The 21,336-nt window shown below is 44.5% G+C and overlaps 1 protein-coding gene across 1 annotated transcript in view; it reads left to right on the top strand.

The window, feature by feature from the left end:
- Positions 1-16,992, top strand: part of grin2ab (glutamate receptor, ionotropic, N-methyl D-aspartate 2A, b) — a 126,381-nt gene extending 109,389 nt beyond the window's left edge. Inside the window, exons 14-21 of the mRNA XM_049571878.1 lie at positions 1,329-1,558; positions 2,275-2,435; positions 6,948-7,135; positions 7,892-8,130; positions 9,965-10,148; positions 11,412-11,927; positions 11,973-12,273; positions 12,385-16,992. Coding sequence (XP_049427835.1) covers positions 1,329-1,558; positions 2,275-2,435; positions 6,948-7,135; positions 7,892-8,130; positions 9,965-10,148; positions 11,412-11,927; positions 11,973-12,273; positions 12,385-13,387 — 2,822 coding nt within the window. The 3' untranslated portion in view covers positions 13,388-16,992. The remainder of the gene's footprint in view (positions 1-1,328; positions 1,559-2,274; positions 2,436-6,947; positions 7,136-7,891; positions 8,131-9,964; positions 10,149-11,411; positions 11,928-11,972; positions 12,274-12,384) is intronic.
- The last annotated feature ends 4,344 nt before the right edge of the window (positions 16,993-21,336 follow it).

Raw genomic sequence — 21,336 nt, 5'->3', positions numbered from 1 at the left:
ACAAAAACTGGACAGTAAAAAGAGCATGTTGGGTTGTGTGACAGAATATTCTTAGCCAAGAGTAACTATTGTCACTAAGTTTTTATGCTAAGCTAAGCTAAGCTAGCCAGCTGCTGGCTTCTGCACAATATTGACTGTACTGAATTGAGAGTGGCATGAGATTGAATTGTATTCTTTGTATTTATTTTATATTTCTTCATTGTGTCACAACTTATAAGTCTTTGCCCACTTTGAAATGACCTCTCAACTTGCGGTTTGTAGTGTGTTTCACGTGCACATTACTGCGTACAGTACCACAATAGCAGGACTGAATCTCACAAGCAGTTCTATAGTTTTCTTATTTTCTCTGTAAGATTTAAGTCTGAAATACATCCTCTAAAGGGGCTGTATGCAGCTAGCAGCTAATGATGCTAACACCATAAGCAGCGCTTAACAAAGGCAACAGTGCTGACAGAGCTTACGGTGTTGACCAGGGGGAACCACAGGGTGGGCACTACACTTCCACGACGCCGCCATCCCAATATCAGTGGTAACCGCCATATGAGTGCAGTGCAAAGTGGTGGTGATGAGTCAGTCAGTGGGATGCACACATGTACTAACATGCAAGCGGCCGATCAGCTTACCACAACAAATCGCAGAGAAATTCGGATTATAACACACACAGAGGGAGTGTGACTTCATTCTCTGCTCAGGACGCCTTTACTTTACCTATATCTTTACATAGCAAACAGTGGTCTGCTGCTGTATTGATGCTCTGAAGGTTGCATACATAACCTTCAAGATTAAGGTTTGTGGCTTTGACTTGTTGGAAGTAAAGGTCAATCTAGTTGGCCGAAATAAGTTTTGGTCTTCGCTCATTAATCACACTCGTAAACCCAAGAAAATGCCTGTCATCCCCAATGACTGTTGCAAAACTTGTGAGCTGTAGGCATAAATAAAAAGCCAATAATACTGTCACATTATATTTACAATGTCACCCCTCTGGAGGAAGCATGATGCCCTCAAACTGGATTGTAAAACTCTTTGTCTTAACTTTTGTTTGGGAAGGTTTTCTCCAGTTAAAAGATGGTCACACGTATGACGCCTTGCAAGGGAAAAAGGGAAAAAGACAATAATTTATATTGTAATGTGCAACATTACATTATTATATATCACTGGCTGTTTTTAACCCCAAAATCAGCTTCACACTGTCAGCTGGCAATGTGAGTTAAAGGTTTCATATTCTTTTACTTGTCTTGGCCTTTCGTGGTTCTTCTACACACGCTGTAGTCTTATTTATGCTTTCTCTTTTTATTTCTCCCTCTGCTCCATGGCCCTGTCTCTGTCAGAACCACACGGTCCATCATTCACCATCGGTAAGGCCATATGGCTGCTGTGGGGTCTGGTGTTCAACAACTCTGTACCCGTGCAGAATCCAAAGGGCACCACCAGTAAGTTCATCGTATCAGTGTGGGCCTTCTTCGCCGTCATCTTCCTGGCCTCCTACACTGCCAACCTGGCTGCCTTCATGATCCAGGAAGAGTTTGTGGACCAAGTCACTGGACTGTCTGACAAGAAGGTGCGATTACACACATATGGACACGCAGAAACACACACACACACACACACACACACACACACACACACACACAGAAGAAACTAAACACATTCACAGTCAGGGTTGCTCTTGTAATGGATGCCAGCCCTGCGGCCAGACAGGACTCTCTAGGGAGCGCCCTTGGGCTTCAACAGCCCAAACCCTCTGGCCGTAGCTGTCACCACACTAACACTGCCAGCACAGCAGACCCAGGGGCGCGCACACACACACTCATACACACGAGCTGCATAGATCAAAGACGTGTGTGTGTGTGTGTTTGTTTGGATGTGTGTGTGTGTGTGTGTGTGTGTGTGTGTGTGTGTGTAGTTTGCAGAGGCTGGCAGTGTCAGCAGAACCCCAGCCAGTCTTACGCTAGACTGGACACACAATGATGATGACTGATGAGTCCACTCCACTGTCTCTCCTTCCTCCTTTTTCCTCTGTCTCTTCTTGTCACTCTCCTTCCTCCTCTCTCCTATCACTGTGTGTCTCTTCTTCACTTTAACACTACTGCTCTCACTGTCTTACTTGGACTCCCTTTCCTCCCCTCCCTCCTCTGCTCTCGTTGTCTCTCCCTCCTGCTCCTCGTCTTTTAGTTTATTTGTTTTTATTTTTTCTTCTTTTGTGCCCCTGTCTCCTCCTTTCACTTCCCTCTTTAAATAATCTGTCTCTGTTTTCCCGCCTTTGTCTCACTGCAGTTCCAGAGTCCGTACTCCTATTCCCCTCCGTTTCGCTTCGGGACGGTTCCCAACGGCAGCACCGAACGCAACATCAGGAAGAACTATCCAGATATGCATCAGTACATGACCAAATACCATCAGACTGGCGTCCAGGATGCGCTGGTCAGCCTCAAGACTGGGTACGGTAATCTTGTCAAGTCAACTCATGTCAAGTTGAGATTTATTATACCTGAGAGGCTAATTCTGTTTGCAGACAGCATGTATGCATAAGAAGTGAAAACAAACAAAAAAGGACGTTGCATCACACAGAAACTCGGCCCCATGGGGCCCAGCACTAGCTCATGCTAAAACGCTGCAGAAACTGTGCTCAGTGTTTCTGTCACTGACGGTAAAAAGCAGACGCTGTCTGCAAGTGCTCATTATTGAGTCTTGTTGCTGCTGGAAAGAGGAAAGAGGGAGCTGCCAAAACAGGGAGAGTGTAATTTGTTCTGGAGTTTGCTACCTTTATTCTCCCTCCTAAACACACACTAATGGAAGGATGGCTGCAGTGCTTTTATTTGTTCATTAGTTTTGTGTGCTTTGATCTTTTGGGTATTTTCTCCAAATATAATTTTACATTTTGCTTTTCTCTCTCTGCAATTACTTCATTGATACTGCATATCAAATAGATATGGTTTGTTTCTCATACCTCATATATTAGCTTTTGTTTATACAACATCAGAAGTGTATAATTAATGTGCTCAGCAGAATCATCAGTGTTTCATTCAGTTCCTCAGCGAAATTGGTTGTTTAGGCCGAAGAAAATGTGAACAGTTTGGAGTTTCTGCACAAGGCTGTGACACAAAGGACACATTTAAAATGCTCTGTACTTTAATGAATCTACAGTGTATTGTTTTCATATGCTGTGTGTACTTAAATGAATTAAATTCTCTGTGCAGTGTTCCAACAACAGATACTCAATGACTGCATTTAACATATGCCCTTTGGTGAACAGTTTAATTCAAAGTGTTTAATATTTATGCATACATCTCTTACATGGAGCGCCTCGGGGGGATTGATTAGCAACAGGGTGTATCCACTGGATTATATAAAACCATTTTTTGCTGATGAAGAAGATATCAAAAGGGTGCTGCTGCTCTATAGGGTAGTGATATCAGCTGCTTGTTCCATTATGTTTGGTTAACCATCATACATCACGCTTCTGTTTCTGCTGAGCTCAGATGTATCGGGCCCACATCGGCGGATTGTTGCGTCAGATACAAATTGAGCCCCCTTGGTTTGAATTCAGCTTGTCATGTCAGAATAATGATCAAACCTGCGAGTAAAAGATTCCAGCTCAGTGCCAACAAAGACATCCTCATGTGTGTAAATATTTACCATACCAGCGTGCACACCGGACAATACCCTTAGTTACAGAGTCCAAATCTAATCTGCGTGAGAATTCCAGCTTCAGGAAAACAGAGTGTTGTGAGTAATCCAACTGGTTTGTTTATGGATCTTTGGAACATTGTTACTGGCACAGCGCTGTGTGTACATTAGGCTCAGTAGTGAAGACTCAGCAGTGTGGTGGTCTTTAGTGATGAAGCCTGATGGATCAGATTTCACATAGTCAACAATCCCCAAATACATTATAATTGTTTTTTTAATTGAAATGTTGTACATTTTAAAAAGACATATAAAATCATAAGAGAAAAATATGTCCCTTCATTAACTGGTGCCCGCCACTTACAAGGCCCACCCTCTGCAACCCTTTTAAGCAGTGGTTCCCCACATCTCTGGCTTGTGAGCAATGTCCACATCTGATCCCTGGTCACAGGTGATGGCCTTAAATTATGAGTAGTGTGAGGTTCAGAGTGATTGTTTTTCCCCAGAGATTATTCCAGTCAAACATTTTTTAAGTCTATCACAAGAATAAAGCAATGAAATTCTAGAAACGTCTGGAGAAAAAACAATTTCTTTTTCCTTAACTCATCTTCTGACCTCCAGCTGTATCTGTATGCTTTAAAGGAACAGTTTGACATTTTGGGGAATACACTTACATGCTTGCTTGCAGAGAGCTAGATGAGAAGATTGATACCACTATCATGTCTGAGGCGTATCAGGCTTCTCATCTAAGTCTTAGCACAAAAGCAAATAAGCATATTTCTGAAAACTATTTCTTTAGATAAGGCAGTCTGAAAGTTGTCCTTGTTACAAAACAGTGCAAAAAGTCTGTGAGGAGTTTTGGTGCAGGACTATTTCTTGGCCTGGCGCAGTGACCTCCTGGAGTCTCTGCTGGTTACTCTTACATCTGTCTGCAAGAAATAAAAAAGCATACTACCCAAAATGTCAAACTACTCATTTAAAGCATATCAATGTCTAGTCGTGACTGCATGTCACAGGTTGGGTATGTTTATTTCATTGAAAAGACATGTCCCCTTCCCAAATTCATCTTCTAACCGCTTCATGTTCTTGAGGGTCGCGGGGGGGCTGGAGCCTATCCCAGCTGACATCGGGCAAGAGGCAGGGTACACCCTGGACAGGTCGCCAGACTATCACAGGGCTGACACATAGAGACAAACAACCATCTTACTGTGAGGCAAGAGTGCTAACCACCACACCACCGTGCCGCCCTCCCTTCCCAAATTGCTTTAACTAAATAGTTTGAGGCCAGAATACTGGGGCAGCTGTGGCTGAGGAGGTAGAGCGGTCATCTACCAATTGGAAGGTCAGTGGTTTGATCCTTGGCCCTCGCAGTCCTTGGGCATACTGAGCCCTGGCTGTGCCATCAGCGTGTGAGTGCATGTGAACTTTTTGTCCAATTCCATTTCTTATTTTTTACTTTTTTACTTTATGTGAGCGTGAATGGTTGTCTGTCTCTATGTGTCAACCCTGCGATAGTCTGGCGACCTGTCCAGGGTGTACCCTGCCTCTCACCCGATGTCAGCTGGGATAGGCTCCAGCCCCCCCCACGACCCTCTTGTCAGAACAGAATTACAAGGGGTAGTGTTTGAAATCTTCTTTGAAATGGAACAGCCCTTCAAGACCCTGATACATCACCACTTTGCTGGCATTTACATGAACAGACGCCACAAGTGTTGCCAGATATTGCGAATATGCAGTTTTCTGCAGTATGGATTTCTTGTGTAGGGTAAATCATCCTTTTGCTGTGTCAGGACACTCACAATTTGTTCACACTATCAATCAATCAAGTCATCAACAGGAACAGGAACACTGTGAGGTGTAGAGAGGTACCGTTAAGATTTTAATGGTACTACTACTCTTACCAATGTTGCTTATTGATCTGGTACTTTAACAGTACTCTTATTGTTTCTTTTTGGGGTTTTAAGAGAAAAAATGAATTGATTAAGAACAGAATTAATATTGCCTCATTTTCTATGTATGTAAGTACCGTATATAAATTAACATTCTGCAACAGCATTGTTTGGATTTCAATTTCAATTTATAAAGACCAATATCACAAATCACAATTTGCCTCAGAGAGCTTTACAGCATAAAGCACCTCTCTGTCCTTGGACCCTCACAGTGGATAAAGAAAAACTTCCCCCAAACAATCCTTTAATGAAGAAAAATGGTAGAAACCTCAGAAACTTGAATACATTACCAGACTATAACATAATCGAGGTGGATGGGGTAACGGGAGAGGAACTAGGAGCTAGGCGGTCGAAAAAGGTGCATCCCCCGCCTGTTTGTGAAGCACTATTGCTAGATGTTTTGAAAGATTGCTCGAGTTGTTGAACTTGTGGCAACAAGCAGCATCAACTCTTGTGAAGTATAATCATACTTCAGAGGGTTTTTGCTCTCTCCACCATTGTCACTGAGAGCAGGGCGTCTGTGTTTGTGTGACACAGAGTGGCAGAACCAGCCCCTCACACATCCAGCAGGCTGTGAGGCTCCGACACAGAGAGCTCTGCTCTGGACTGAATAGCAAAAATGTATCAGTGACGAATGTCTTGATCTTATTGCAAATTAGAAACGGAGCTGGTAAGATAAAAACTGTGCACGATAACGTTTATGTAACCTAAATGAACAAGAAATATATCTTCTGGATTTGTCCAATACTGATAGCAGAACCAATAACGTCAGAGCTTATCAATACTGCGGTCTTTCATAATTCGGCCCCTGGGCCCGTTAAATACCAGGTTTCGGTACCCATGCTTAGTGAGGTGAGTTATATAAAAATTTGGCCCCCTACAGTTGTCACGAGTGTTAAATTAGCTATAGAGACCAAAAACGTTTTTGTTCCAGGCTGTAAATATGTTTATTTCTGCTGTACTGTTGGGCATGTTAACATGGTGGTCCATGGGGGTTGATTGGCTTCTGGAGCCAGCCTCAAGTGGCCATTCAAAGAACTGCAGTTTTTGACACTTTGTGTTGCCTTCATTTTTCAGTCCTGGAAGTTGCCACTTGGTACAAATGTGTGTGATGGGTAATGGTGCTTGTTTTGTAAAGTGCTCTGAGTTTTCGCTATAAGACTAGAAAAGCACCATACCATATATATGCAGTAATATTCAGAATATAGTTTATCAGAAAAGTGAGAAGAAAAAAAAATAAATTTGTGAAGCAGAATTTTTTTTTTTTTTTTTTCAATCCTTCCCTGTTAATGATGTCACAACCCGTCACACTTATCAGTTACAGGCTGGAAACCCGTGGTCCAGATAGTAAATCCATAACGTATGGTTCTCTTACAGAAAGCTGGACGCTTTCATTTATGACGCTGCTGTGCTGAACTACATGGCGGGTAGAGACGACGGCTGTAAGCTGGTTACCATCGGCAGCGGTTACATCTTTGCCACCACAGGTTACGGTATCGCCTTGCAGAAGGGATCCTACTGGAAACGCCTGGTTGATCTGGCCATACTGGGCATCATAGGAGATGGTGAGGCGCTCATGCGCATCCACATTCTGCTCCGTCTTAGTCACGCTGCATTGAAGTTTAAGTTTCTCAGATGTTCCAGGCCTTTAGTGTTATTACAGTTGTGCCATTGCTCAGCTTTCCCTCCTTCCTCCCCCTCCCCCAACACCCCCCCTCCTCCCTTCCTCTGTCAGAAAGCTATCAGGGGCTAGTCTTAACACACCATTTCATCATCATTACTGTGTGTGCGTGCGTGTGTGTGTGTGCGCCCACTGTGTCCTGTTATGTTTACTCCTCCAGATTGTTCTGTATAATAAGCTGTGAGATGGTGCGAATGGAAGAAAGAGAATGAGCCAGACAGAAATCAAACTGCTGAAACCACTAAAGCGCTTCACTTCACACCCGGCCTTTTTATTCAGGGCAAACACCCGCGTGCGCATGCGACACACAAACACACTCAGTCTGATAATAATTCCTCCCATCTTTCCTTATCATTCCATTACTATCAATTCTTCTCCCTCCTCCTACAACCCTTTTTTCACTCCACCTCCTGTCTCCTTTCCATTACGGTCTATTTACCACTTCACTTCTCTCCCCTCCTCCCTTCTCCCCTCCATCTTCCCTCGTAATGATACGCCCTTTTTCCCACCATACCTCTACCAGCCGCCTGCGCTCTCTCTTTTTCTTTCTCCCTCCTTCTGTTCCTTTTCCTCTGTTCCTCACACCTACTTGCTGCCACTTTAAACTTTCACTTTAACCATTTTTCTACCTTTCAAACAGGTGAGATGGAGGAGCTGGAGGCCCAGTGGCTGACTGGGATCTGCCACAACGAGAAGAACGAGGTGATGTCCAGTCAGCTGGACATAGACAATATGGCGGGTGTCTTCTACATGCTGGCCACAGCCATGGGACTCAGTATCCTTACCTTCATCTCTGAACACCTTTTCTACTGGAGGTTGAGATACTGCTTCACCGGTGTCTGCACTGGGAGGCCGGGTCTGCTCTTCACCATCAGCAGGGTGAGAGAAGAAAATGTTTCTTTTCCACAGCAGAAATTTTCGACAGCAGGTCCAGTTCCGGCCCCTGAAATCCAGATTTTTCCTTCTCTGCCTCTGAGATTGTGCTCTCAGATGTTGCCGTTAGAATTTGCGGCGATCGCCACTTACTGATCAAACACCATCCTCAAGAGTGCAACAACTGATGCAGAGCATTGATTGGGATTGTTAGAAAGTACTGGTTGTTGCAATATCAATATCAGGACTCGAGATGGGAAATTTCTTGTAAAGTTATTGACGTTCAAACAGTAAAGCCGACTTTCAAGACTACGCTTAAAGAGTATGAAATAAAGCGGGAGTGGGCTAAAGACACAGAGAATAAGCAAGAGAAACAGCACTTAACTGTATTTGCAAATTGTTTCAATGCGGTCTCATACTGAAGCAGAAAAATAACAGGAAAAAAAAACTCACACATTATTGCGACTTTGAAGACAGCTGTCGAGCCTTTGTGGTGTTTAACAACATCAATTCAAACATCAGACAGTAAATTACAAAAACGATTACTCTGCTGTCTGTCTTGTTGTGTGCAAAAATTGCATCTCAAACAAAGCCGGCTAATTTGCCTAATCTTCATGGTTCCTCAGATGCGGTGAAAATGCAAACAGGGACTCACAAACAGGACTTTAAGTTGTGTGAATGCCTGAGATGTGTCTGAAACGTGATTGTTTCACTTAAGGGAAGTCACAAATCTGTGGACGTGTGTGTGCCCGTGTGTGTACTTGTGAATCATATGTGGAAAACACACACAATAGTTACTGTTAATACATAGAAGGAGCCTGGGTGTGTGTGTGTGTGTGATAAAAGAGGAAAGAAGGGGATAGTGTGATTATAGAGTCCAGCTGAGGTAGAGATGAATTTACTGCTCCGCATGTGGACGGCATGGATAGAGGAATCAAACCGCTAAGAGGATGATGTGAACACACACTCACATAGACACACACATATACACAAAGCTCTTTCTCGATCACTCTCTCACCCACACACACACACACACACACACACACACACACACACACACAAGTCTGGTCTAACAAAGTTAAAAATGGTAGCATATATGCAGGTGCAGCTAGGTGAGGGATGGACTTGACCATACACGGGCAGACACACACACAATCACACACACACACACACACACACACTCATACACACCTACACAAACCTAAATATACTCACACAAAATGGGCACATCCAGACAGACCATTCTTTCATTATTCATATGTCATGTCTCTGTGTTAGGCAGGGCTTTTATTCCAGACGAGCAGCATTTCACACATTAAATGTTTTACAAAAAGAGTGCGATGTCTGTCTGTGTCTGTGTGTCTGTGTGTGTGTGTCTCGGTGTGCGCATGCCATCAGAGGAGCGATGCTGGAGGTTAAGTGGCTCCAGGAAGAACATCTCCTTGCACTCAAAGGCCCCCTCCAGTGACATCATCACCTAAATTTAATTTTCCAGGCGCCTCTGAAAGCAGTTCATCTAAAAAAGTGGCAATTATCTCTTCTTGCCACATTACAAAACAAAATGAGGTTAAGGTTTGCAGTAAACGCACCGGAGGAAAGGATGCAGAGGTCTCTCTTAATTTACCGTGCAAGGAAATGAATCTTGTGCATGTTTGAACTTTTTTCTTGTGAAGTCATTGGGTTGGGAATTAACTCTTCTATTATCTCTGTTATCTCGCTTCTCCCTGCCTCTCTTCTCTTCTCTTCTCTTCTCTTCTCTTCTCGTCTCCTCTCCTCTCCTCTCCTCTCCTCTCCTCTCCTCTCCTCCCCTCCACTCTTCTCTTCTCCCCTCCCCTCTCAGGGTATATGGAGCTGTATCCATGGTGTTCATATAGATATGAAGAAAAAGAATCCTGAGCTAGACTTTAGTCCTCAAGCCAACATGCTGCATCTGCTCAAGTCTGCCAAGTCCATGGCTTTGTCTTCTCCCAAACGCAACACTGTTCTTCTGCAGCCCAGCATCCTCGATGTGATGACAGGAAAAGGTACTTTCACAGTGTTACACACAGTACACCTTACAGTCTATATCTAAAGGAACAGTTCATCTCAACATCAAAAATACATATCTTTCCTCTTAAGTGTAGTGCTATCTAACAATCTAAATTGATTTGCTGTAAGATGCTGAGTGTTGGAGATATCAGCCGTAGAGATGTCTGCCTTCTCTTGAATATAATAGAGCTAGATGGCACTCAGCTTGTGGTGCTCAAAGCGCAAAAAAATACATTAAAAAATTCAACAGCAGTGTCACTTTCCAGAAATCATGACCCGGTTACTCAAGATAACCCAAAGACCTTGTTGTGAGCAGTTTCATGTAGGGACTATGTTCTTTCTATTGAACTTCAAGCATCAACCATATCACCGTGCAGAAGAAAGCCGGCAACTACTCATGGACGAGAGGCTTGTGCTTGTGACAGTGCTAAAATTATGGCACCCTCCTCAGCTGAGCTGTAACATTAGCTACTCAGTCGTGCTGACTGAACTAACACTAGATGCACACTTCCTTCTGCGTGGTGATACAGTTGGCGGGTGTAAAAAATAGTTCCTACATGAAACCACTCATAACAAGGTCTGTGGATTATCTTCAGTAACCAGGTCATGAGAGACACTGCTGTTGAGTTTTTCAAATATAGCCGAGTGCCACCTAGTTCCATTATGCTGGAGAGAGGGCAAACTTCTCTACGGCTGATATCTCCAACACTCAGTAACTCACACCAAAATAATCTAGATGAATAAATCACACTACAGGTAAGAGGAGAAAAAAAAATATATATATATATATATAAATATATATATATGTGTGTGTATATATATATATATATATATATATATATATATATATATGTATATATATATATATATATATATATTGATTTTGGGGAGAACTGTCCCTTTAACACTATATTAATATAGTGTTCTATACTGTACTTATATTGTATACTTTAAATCTTCACAAAGCAGGTAAACAGGGCACCTGTGATAACATTGCTCACACGTACAGAGGTTACTTTGTCTTCTCTATACAGTCTACGTACGCAGATCTAAAGGTGACTCCTTTCACCTTGTTGTGGACTCAGACTGTAATCAAATTGACTGTCGTCTATAAGCTCGCCTCATGATTAGAAACACATTAGATGGCACACACAGTGTGCCAGGGCAGTAGATAATGTATCAGCTAACTGGCAGAGCATCCATCCAAACATCCATCTATTGTATCTGCTGTCTGAGGTGCATCTCTCCTTGTCTCCTAGGTAACTCACTCCATAGTCTGCCCCCGAAGGGTCCTGGTCTCTATAGCAACGCCGCTGGTCCACACAGTTTCTTGTCATTGTCCGGGCGACACAAAAACCTCCTTAACAATGCTGCACCATTTCCCGTGCAACCAAAAGCCCCCCCTCTTCAGACCAGTCCCAACAAGCCCCAGCTGTCAATCACCAATGACAACGGCAAGACCCGCCTCGCCGGGCCGGCCCTCGCTGCTGTTCCTCAGGGCTCGAAACCTCGAGCCCTTTGGAAGAAAAGTGTGGAGACGTTGAAGACCCAGCCTTCTGTCGTATCACCAGGCCCCAGCCCCACCCCAGCATCTGGACCTGGACCTCCAACCATGAAGAGTCAGCGCTACCTGCCCGAAGAGCCGCCACACTCTGACATCTCAGAGTGCTCCAGCCGTCCACCATCACACAAAGATTCTGATTCCATGGCGGCGAGGGGCGGATTCAAGCCAATCAATCAGCTGAGGAAGAGGGGAGGGGGAGGAGGAGGTGGTGGTAGTGGAGGAGGAGGGGGAGGAGGAGGGGGAGGAGGAAGTGGAGGAGGGGGAGGAGGAGGAGGTGGGGGTGGAGGGTCCAAGATCTACTCCATTGACTCAGACCAGGCCAGTCTCCAGTCCGCTCCCCCCTACCAGCGAGACAGCCAGGGGGGAGGTGAGGACATCAACTACCCCCCTGACCTCTTTCCACCTAACAGCACATACTCACACACTCACACACTCTCGCACCAAGCGGACGCACCCATTTTGCAGCTGAGTGCCAGCCTGCTGCACCACAGTCACAGCGCAGAGGCCGACCTGCACTCTCTGAAGGACAAGAAATACAGCACCTACACACACAGCAGGTATCACGCTCAGCAGAAAATGAACACCGTGACTGTGTTTCAAGTGCTTTTATAGTTTTGTATTTTTTGTGTGTGTGTGTGTATAATCAGTGTCATCCTCTCTCCCTGCAGTGTGAAGGACAAAGCTGGAGGATCGTTCGATGCTCCAGGTGCAGGACAGGGGACACAAAGCGCCAGGGCCAGCCACTGTCGCTCCTGCCTGACTAAGCTGAGTGGTTACTCTGGCCTTTACACTGTCCGGACGCCACAGGCTCGCTGTGATGCCTGCGCCCACCTGGGAAACCTGTACGACATCAGCGAAGACCACCTGCACTCACACTACGCCCACACACATACTCATCCACACAGCGGGGACATGTTTACACACTACCTTCCCCAGAGCGAGCTGGGCATGGTGGGCGAAGGGGACGGGCTAGTCAGCCACTTCGAGCCCTCCCCTTCCTCTCCATCTCCTCTCCCCACCCCCTCGTCGGCCCAGCACCTTCAGCTGAGTCGTCAGCACTCCTACGAGAACGTGCTTCCGGACGGCGTTCCTGAGCGGCAGACACAGCTGCACACCCACCTGCGGGGGCTGAGCCTGCCAGACAGAGATAGGGATAGGGAGCTGACCCTGGACGAGGGCGCCTATGCTAATGTTCTCACAATGCGCTCTGATCGTCCATTCAGCAGCCGCAGCCCCCCCTCTCCGTCACCCTCCCACCACCACAGTCTGGATGCCCCTATGCCCCTCCCCCGGCGCTCGAAGAGTCTCTTCCCCGATCGCCCGTCTCACAATCCTTTCCTCCAATCAGCTCCTGGCACGGCACAACGAGATCCCTCCCCTCAGTCTGTCACACGCATGCCACAGAGAAGTTCTGCCCACGAGCTCTATAAGCAGCGAATGCCGCTGTCGCTTACCCTCGGTAACCATGGCAGCCATCACAACAACCAGCATGGCGGCCTTGTCGACCAACAGGTGTTCTACCCTCAGCAGGAGCCCCCTGTGGTGGCCTACATGGTCCCACCTGCCGCCTCTCAGCCAATGAGCTATGTGACAGCGCCGCGAGCCTCGAGCGCAGGCGGCAACAGGCCCCGGCTCTACCGCCGCATGCCCAGCATCGAGTCTGACGTCTGAGAGTCACACGCAACACACTTACTCTCACTGAAACACACTAACACACACGCATGCAAGACAGAGGTGTGTGTGACTGGACCAGGCAGCTCTGATTCTAAGCACATACACAGGAACACACAGACACACACGCACAGGTGAAAGACGGGAAGGTCTGCTCTGGACTCAAAGGTTAATGGCGATGCCGAGTAAATAAATCATTGTTTCTTTATCACACCCTCTATAGGGCAGGGTTGGGGCCACAGGGACACCTGGAGGCACAATACGAGATGAAGAGTGTGTGTGAGTGTCAGTGTGTGTACTAGCCTCAAGCTGTGGGCAACGAGGCACAAACTGACAATACGTCTGACAAGACAGATCGAATCCCTGGTGGAATATGAGGGACACTGTACACGGAGTCTAACGCCAACAGTGGGATCTGACAGAGGATAGATACAACCGTGTGTTTGGAAGACGAGCCGACTTGTCCCGCCCTCTCACCAGCTTCTTGGAGACGAAGGGGACACACAGAAAAACCCCTTTCTTTCTGAGATTACACACACACACACACACACACACTTACACACACATAATTCAGCTTAACAAACCCGCCCCTCTCCAGGACTCTCCTGTTGCACTATGATTTCTACAGTCAACCCGTATGTTGTCTGAGCCTCCAAACTGCACTGCCAGCATGGCTTAAAGAGTAGTAAACTACACTAGAGTAATCTTGACTTGAATGGAAATTACTATCTTTGTAATAGACTAGACTGGAAGGCGGGCAGCTGGTCAGGACACAGGTCTGAGACGTGTATCAGCTCCTGCCCGCAGATGTACAAACACTCGAACACACACACGCACACTGTGTCTGTATCTAGGGGTGGGAGAGTAAAAGCTACCGACTGTTTGTTATTGTTGATGTCAGTTAATTGAACATTCCAAAAAGTGGACCAAACGTGGCCGCCAGTAAAAGCCTATCAGGATGAGAGTGTGTGTTCTAGTGTTTCTAGATCTAGAGACAAACAGTATAGCATCCTTGCTTCCTCTCTTAGCTAGCCTTCAGGTCATACTGCATGCTTCCTACTGCCCTGTGTTACAGTTAAACTCCTATACAGGGTCATATATGCACACACACGCAGACACATATATGCACATACACACACACACACACGCACATACGCAGTAGTCTAGGATAGTAGTTTAGGGTGGGTGTGTGTGTCGAAGCTATGAGATAGCTTCTCTTTGTGCACTTTGTAGATTTTATACCCTGCCACCTAACACAAGACGTTTGACCAAAAACACTTTTATACTGAAAAATATGAATATTCTCAATCATTCGCTGGATAGATGTTTTCTTTTCTCTTATTTCTCTTTGACATTGGGTTTTAGGGCACCGTTAAGTTTCCATTGTGAGGTCAGAAGTTTTATCAGTGTTAGATAATGGGTACAGCATCATACAGTATACACAACAACAACTCTTAATCTTTCTCTTCTTATTTTTTTTAAAACTTTTACTGTGCTCATCCCTCCTTCTAGCCTTCCCCCTCTTCCTTCATCTGCTTTGGTTTATTCTCTTAATTACTCCTTTGTCTTTTTGCTGCCTTCCCTGCTTTCTATTATTATAGAGTAGATTGAGTATCAGAAGAATAAAGTTCAGTCGTGGTGTTTAAAACTCAACATATTGTTGGAGATCACTTTATATCAGTAGTCGTAAGAATTCCTCAAATTCAACACAGGCTCTCGTAGGATACAGTGCTTTTTTTTTTCCTAATAGGTTTTTATGTTGAACAAAAGATCTCGAGGCCCGTTTTTTAATGTTTCCGTAGTGAATTTAGAGGCTGAGTGCATCACTATTGCAGATTTACTCATCAAATTAATACTCCTGGACGAGCGTTAGAGCGGCTGGTACTTGTGTGGCTCTCTCTTGGCGAGAACACAGCACTGTGTTTCAGCAGAGAGAATCACGTGGCAAAGCAGAGAGTTTGCAAAGTGACTCGTTACAGAGGCAACACTCACACACACACACACACACACACACACACACACACACATACTCGACGAGCTGGCAATGTGTGTATGAGTGTTCTAGAAATCCATAATCTACTGAGTAAGGGCATTGATTTTTGAGCACAAGGATTTTGATGGAGAAAAGACTTGATATCCCATTAGCTGAACGTCTGTCTCTATTCTCTTTCTTTCTCTTCTCTCTCTCTCTCTCTCTCTCTCTTTCTCACACACACACACACATACACACACACACATATATCTATATATATTGGCTGCAAAGAATGCAAGAAAGTCTGAACAAAAAACACACCTTTTGAATGGTGAGCGCTGCCCCATTTTTGGTAATCTTAACAGGTTTGGTGTGTGAGTTATATGCACAATATCAGGTTGCAATATTATACTTCTGTACAGAGAAATCTTTGTTTTAAATGTTAGAAACTGATTTCATTTGTTTGATTTGAATGGTATTAAGTGTTGAATTCATTTCAATAACAATGTGGCTTTTAATTCTGCTTCTTTAAGAAAAAAAAAAGACTGGCATGTTTTTAGATTCTTGTGTGATTTATTTTTTTCTCCTCTGGTGTGTTGTTGGTTGGGACCTCACTGTACAGTCCTCACTGCTGGGTTGACTATCGCGGGAAGCTAACCAGTTAACTAGCAACACGTAGCTGGGTCTCTCATCTGAATCACACTCAATGAATAATGATAGTCCAGCCTGTGTGGTTAATACGAACCCTCTCCCACCCACATAGTTCTCTTCCACTACGAGTCTGTGCTGTTTCACCTCTCAGTGTGTGTGTGTGTGTGTGTGTGTGTGTGTGTGTTTTAAAAAGTGCAGGCATTTATATAAGACAGAGGATTACATGTGTGTCAAGAGGTTGTTTGTGGTGTGTGTGTGTCTGTGTGTGTGTTTGTGTGTGTGCGCGTGTGTGTGTGTGTGTGTACTTTTCTGTACTCTCTTCAGTTCGTCCCACACATCACATTTGACCCGGCTCTTACTCATATAACACAAATACAGTTTCACGCACACAGGCAAACACACACACACACACACATGCACACACACATGTTGCGTCTGTACTGTTGTGGTGAAGAGAGCATGTAGAATGAGTTTTGTACGTCCACCATCACACAGATTTTTACACCAACCTTTTGTTTGATTTTTTTTTTTTATTTTTTAAATTGCATGACGTGCTTGTGTTTCTGGTGGTACCTATTTTGCTGCAACACCTGAGTTCTCCCTGAGTTGACCGACCGAGGCTACACATACCAATGTTCCCCTCCACCCTGGTTAGTGCGCCACATCTGACTGGAGCCCTGGACAGTTAAGCACTCCGACTTCCGGTACGCGATGTCACTAATATGGCACCCAGCTGGCTACTGCACAATGCCAGCTGAGCCAGTCGAGGAACATGTGGGAAATGTTCCCAGGGTCAGCACAGGTCTTAGTTTGGTCCAGGTGTACACATATTAAATACAGTACTGGGTGGAAGGAGTACGTTGGTGTGTAGTCCTCCGGGTCTCCCTGCTGTGTATCTCACTTGTGTATAAGTTCAGGGGTTTCTAAGCTACTAGTTGTGTTGTAAATACTACCTTGTCACTCAGTACCTCTGTACAATCTGTAAATAAGTAAAGGTTACATTTTTCTACTTGTCTGGGTCTTGTTGATTAATCTTTTTATCTATGTATGTATGTATCTGTCTACTGTGTAACTAAACTGTTAACGGTCAACAAAACTTAATGCTATACATCAGTAATAAGCCAGTGAACAATGGACTATGATGCTTAAACAGGAAGATCTTATCTTAGTTTGTCATACAAACCACAAATTGCATTTTTTACACTTTACAAATTCAAGGAGCTGCACACGACTCAACATTGAGGTGGCCAAGCCAGCCAGGCCAACAGGAAGTGCGCCAGGCTTTGAAGCCAATTTTCATCGTGGCCAAACAGTGGTACTGCAGTGTCCAGGGTCTGTCTCGTGATGCCTTTGGGCCCAAAAACATTGGGAACGAAATGTCTGTACATCAGTGGACACATTTTTTGAATGTCACAACGGGTGTAAAATGTTTTGTTTTAATATCAGGATTTAATTCACTTGGTCTGATAACATTTTGGGAAATAATTTTACCCCATTCAAGTTAGAGGAGCGCAAGATCCGAAGTATTGGAATCAGCCCAGACAGCGGGAATCTCCTGTGTACTTGCTCTATGGGCCCAATGATGCAGAAGCAGCGCCGGTCATCCGTATAATTTTATATCACAGAAATAGAGCTTTTTTTGGCTTCATGGACCACTGAGCAACTTTCATGGGAATGAACGGGTTCCCGAGTTCAATGCTGTATCCAGGGGGCTCATTCGTTAAACAATGTGTAGGATCTGTACTAAAAATGTATGTATGGACAAAAGCCAAAAATGGTGTGTATCAAAACATATTCAACAGTTTCTACAATCAGACTTCCACCTCACCATCTGCATCGCCAATTCCCCATTTACAAGATGTTCATAAGCATGGGTCAAAGGTCCTCCCATTAAGTGTGTTTTTATAGATCACAACTTTTGTGCGGGAAGTGACGTACGCCTCTTTCAGGCCTCGTTTTGTGCGCATGCAATGTTTATAAATAAGACCCCAGGTCTCTTAAGATATCCATGGTGCCAGCGGCTAGCAGCTAACAATGCTGACACAGCTAGCTGACAGTACCTTGCTTTGAATTTTTTTTTCATCCTCTTTTTATTATGATTTTTTTTATCCATTGAGGTTTAATAATTGTGAAACTTGCCCCAAGCCTAGCAAAGCAATTTAAAGATCCATGACATCATCACAATGTAAAGTCTATGGAGCCAGCAGGAGAAACATTACAGCACATATTCAGTGGGCCACATACCTCAAATGCTGACCCAGAAGTTAGAGGGTTAGGGTTAGCATATATGTGAGGCGAGCAGTTCCACTGGACTGCACAGGCACCATCATGGCATCTGGGATCTAGGTTTTATTATACATCTATGGTGTGAACTGGGGGGGAACCAGAGGTGGGCGCTACACTTCCTCGATGACATCGTCCTGATATCAGCAGTAGGCTAACAGCTGGGGGATACACTCTGCTCAGGAAGCCACCACTCCACTATATCTTTGCATAGCTTATATTGTTTTGTTGCTATATTAATGTTCTGAATATCAGATAGAGCTCCTTTAAACAAACAACATATAACTTGATAACTGAGCTCTGGAGGTGCTGTTGGGTCGATTTTGTCATCCTTGGACAGAGCCATGCTACATGCTTCTGTTTCCAGTCTTTATGCTAAGCTAAGCTAGCCAGCTGTTAGCTGTAGCTTCATATTATTTGGTATCAATCTTTTCATCTAATTCTCTGCATGAAGGCAGTGTATTTACCAAAAATGTTGAACTATTCCTTTAATGACCATTTGCTCCTGCAGACCTGAAGGCGCATTAGATAGTTAGTACACTGTGGGTTTCTCACCTTCTGATAAGTTGTTAAGGATGTTTCGCAACTCTTTTTAAAAACTGGTTAACCTGTCAAAACCGTAATTAAAGATGATTAATTTCTAAAAAGATCAAGCAAGTTACGTAGGAGGATACACACCAGACCGTGACTCGAGATTATTTGGTCAGACGACTTCTTCTAAGGTCCAAGGAAATTAACTTTTAACTTTTGGGTTGCCTTAATTAATGATGGCATGACTGTAAACTTAATGGCTCATTAGAAAGTTTGTATGTCAGAGGTTCCTCACTTTCTAATAAGCCATCATGTCTGCAGTTAGTAAAGTGTGGTAATAAGTTGTTAATGAATAAATTTTGGTCTGTTTTTAGGGACGCCGATGTGGGTCTGTTGGTCGGTCCACTGCTTTGGTCCGCAGAGAATTATCTGAAAATTATCTATTTGATATGATAGCATGAAATTTTACACACATTCATGGGGACATTCATGTTCCTCAGAGGATAAATCCAAATGATTGGTGATTTCCTAACTTTTCTTATAATGCCGTCATCATCATCAAAATTTCAATTTGTCCGATGCTTTATGACAGTGACATTGTCCCAAGCCTCAACTGTACTCTGTGTTTAGTGCTAATTGGCAAATGCTAGCATGCTAACAAAGCTACTAAACTAAGCTGGTGAACCATGTAAACATTGTACCTGCTAAATATGTTACACTAAAGAGACACCAAGCAGCTGCGAAGTGCGGCTTGCTGTGGCTGGGAAGCACGCTCATGTGTTTCAGGCGAGCCCCGTCTCATACCGGAGTCGACGAAAGTTAAGGCGGCGAAAGTCAGAATGGGACGGGTGGGAGGGGTGGTGGATAGGTCCAACAAACACCGACCTCCACCCGAGATAGCGTCCAGAAAGATTCCAATGACAAACCCTGTTCTTTTTTCCCAAACCTAACCACTTGCTTGTGTTGTCTAAACCTAACCATGTGACTTGCGGTGATGTCCCAACGTAGTGCGTTTATTTTGAAAGAGACTGTATGTAAACAATAAATTTCCTGTGAAAAGTGAAGTGCATTTTGAAAGAAAACAACGCATGTAACATACATAATGTTTGTGCACGTTTTCTAAAAGCTCATGGATGAGAACAAAATGGAGCAGTAGCAACTGAGATTGTGGGGGTGGTGTAATGTAGTTCAAGCAAGATACAACCGTTGGAGACGACAAAGAAATTTTAAAAATGACCAACTGGAAAGACTTGTTAATGTAGTGATGATAATTCTCTGTCCTGTTGCGACATCTATCTATCTATCTATCTATCTATCTATCTATCTATCTATCTATCTATCTATCTGTGCAGTCTGCTAACTACTAAAAGGGCTTTTTGGGATTCTGCTGCAAGAGGGCTCTCTCTGCCCCACTCTCCGAAGGCTTTCATAATGCACCCTTAGCATGAGTGTGTGAGTGAATGCGCGTGTGTGCGTGTGCAATATGTGTATTTACGTGTGTGTGTGTGTGTTTAGATCAGTGTTCTGGTAAAAAGCTTTATTTTTATATTTTTGTCTCCCTCAGGAGACGGACGCTCTAATCTGGGCTGAAGTGGGACAGGAGAGGGGAGCAGAGAGGAGCACATAGACAAACACACACACTCTCAGACGCACATACACACACAAACACACTTATGCATGGTGCAAATCAGCACACGCTGAGGCTGGAGGATCTGTCACAAGCCATAGACCAGCTGCAGCCAGAGGAGGAGGAGGAAGGAGGAGAGAGGAGAACAAAGACACGAGGAGTCCCGCTGCAGCCATCCAGACTTTCTTTGAAATGACTCGTATGGAAAACATCACACTACACTTACATGGCGTCTACACAGACCTATACATCTGCATGTGCGTAAGAGTGTGTGATTATGTGCATATGTGTGCCGCCTTGTCGCTTCCTCTGAGACAAGGTGTAAGGACCACAGTGGCCTAATTGTTCCTGACGTGATCCATATGCTCGCATCTAATGGACAGAGTAACAACACGCACCCAGACACAAGCCTGTGCCTCTTATTTAATTAATAGAATTGAGCTGCCCCACATGTCAGGCTGGTAATGTAATTACTGTAACATACAGCAGCAGAATACATGTTTCTTGTACCCCTGAAGTAACATGTAACACTCATACATACATGTGCATGATCCCAAAGCTGCAAACATATAGCCGAGCTGTAAGGTTGTGAGATAACGCAGATAAATGAAGATAATTAATTTCCTGGATTAAGAACGTCTGCATCTGAGCAACCCCGCGGCTGGAGAGGAGTCAGGAGGAAAACGGGAGAGGCATAAGTCAGAGAGAAGAAGAGACAGCAGAGGATGATGGAGGACGATGAGGGTGATAGCGCTGACTTTGACAGGCCCGCTGTAGGCTGTTGGCTCTTCCCAAGACTTCAAACATCCTCATTAACCAGCAGCCAGCCTACACACTTAACACGTGTGTGTGTGTGTGTGTGTGTGTGTGTGTGTGTGTGTGTGT

This window comes from Epinephelus fuscoguttatus, linkage group LG3 (assembly GCF_011397635.1).
Source record: "Epinephelus fuscoguttatus linkage group LG3, E.fuscoguttatus.final_Chr_v1".
NCBI classification, from domain to species: Eukaryota; Metazoa; Chordata; class Actinopteri; order Perciformes; family Serranidae; genus Epinephelus; species Epinephelus fuscoguttatus.
The sequence above is the reverse complement of the archived record's forward strand: the minus strand, read 5'-3'. Positions and strand labels throughout refer to the sequence as shown.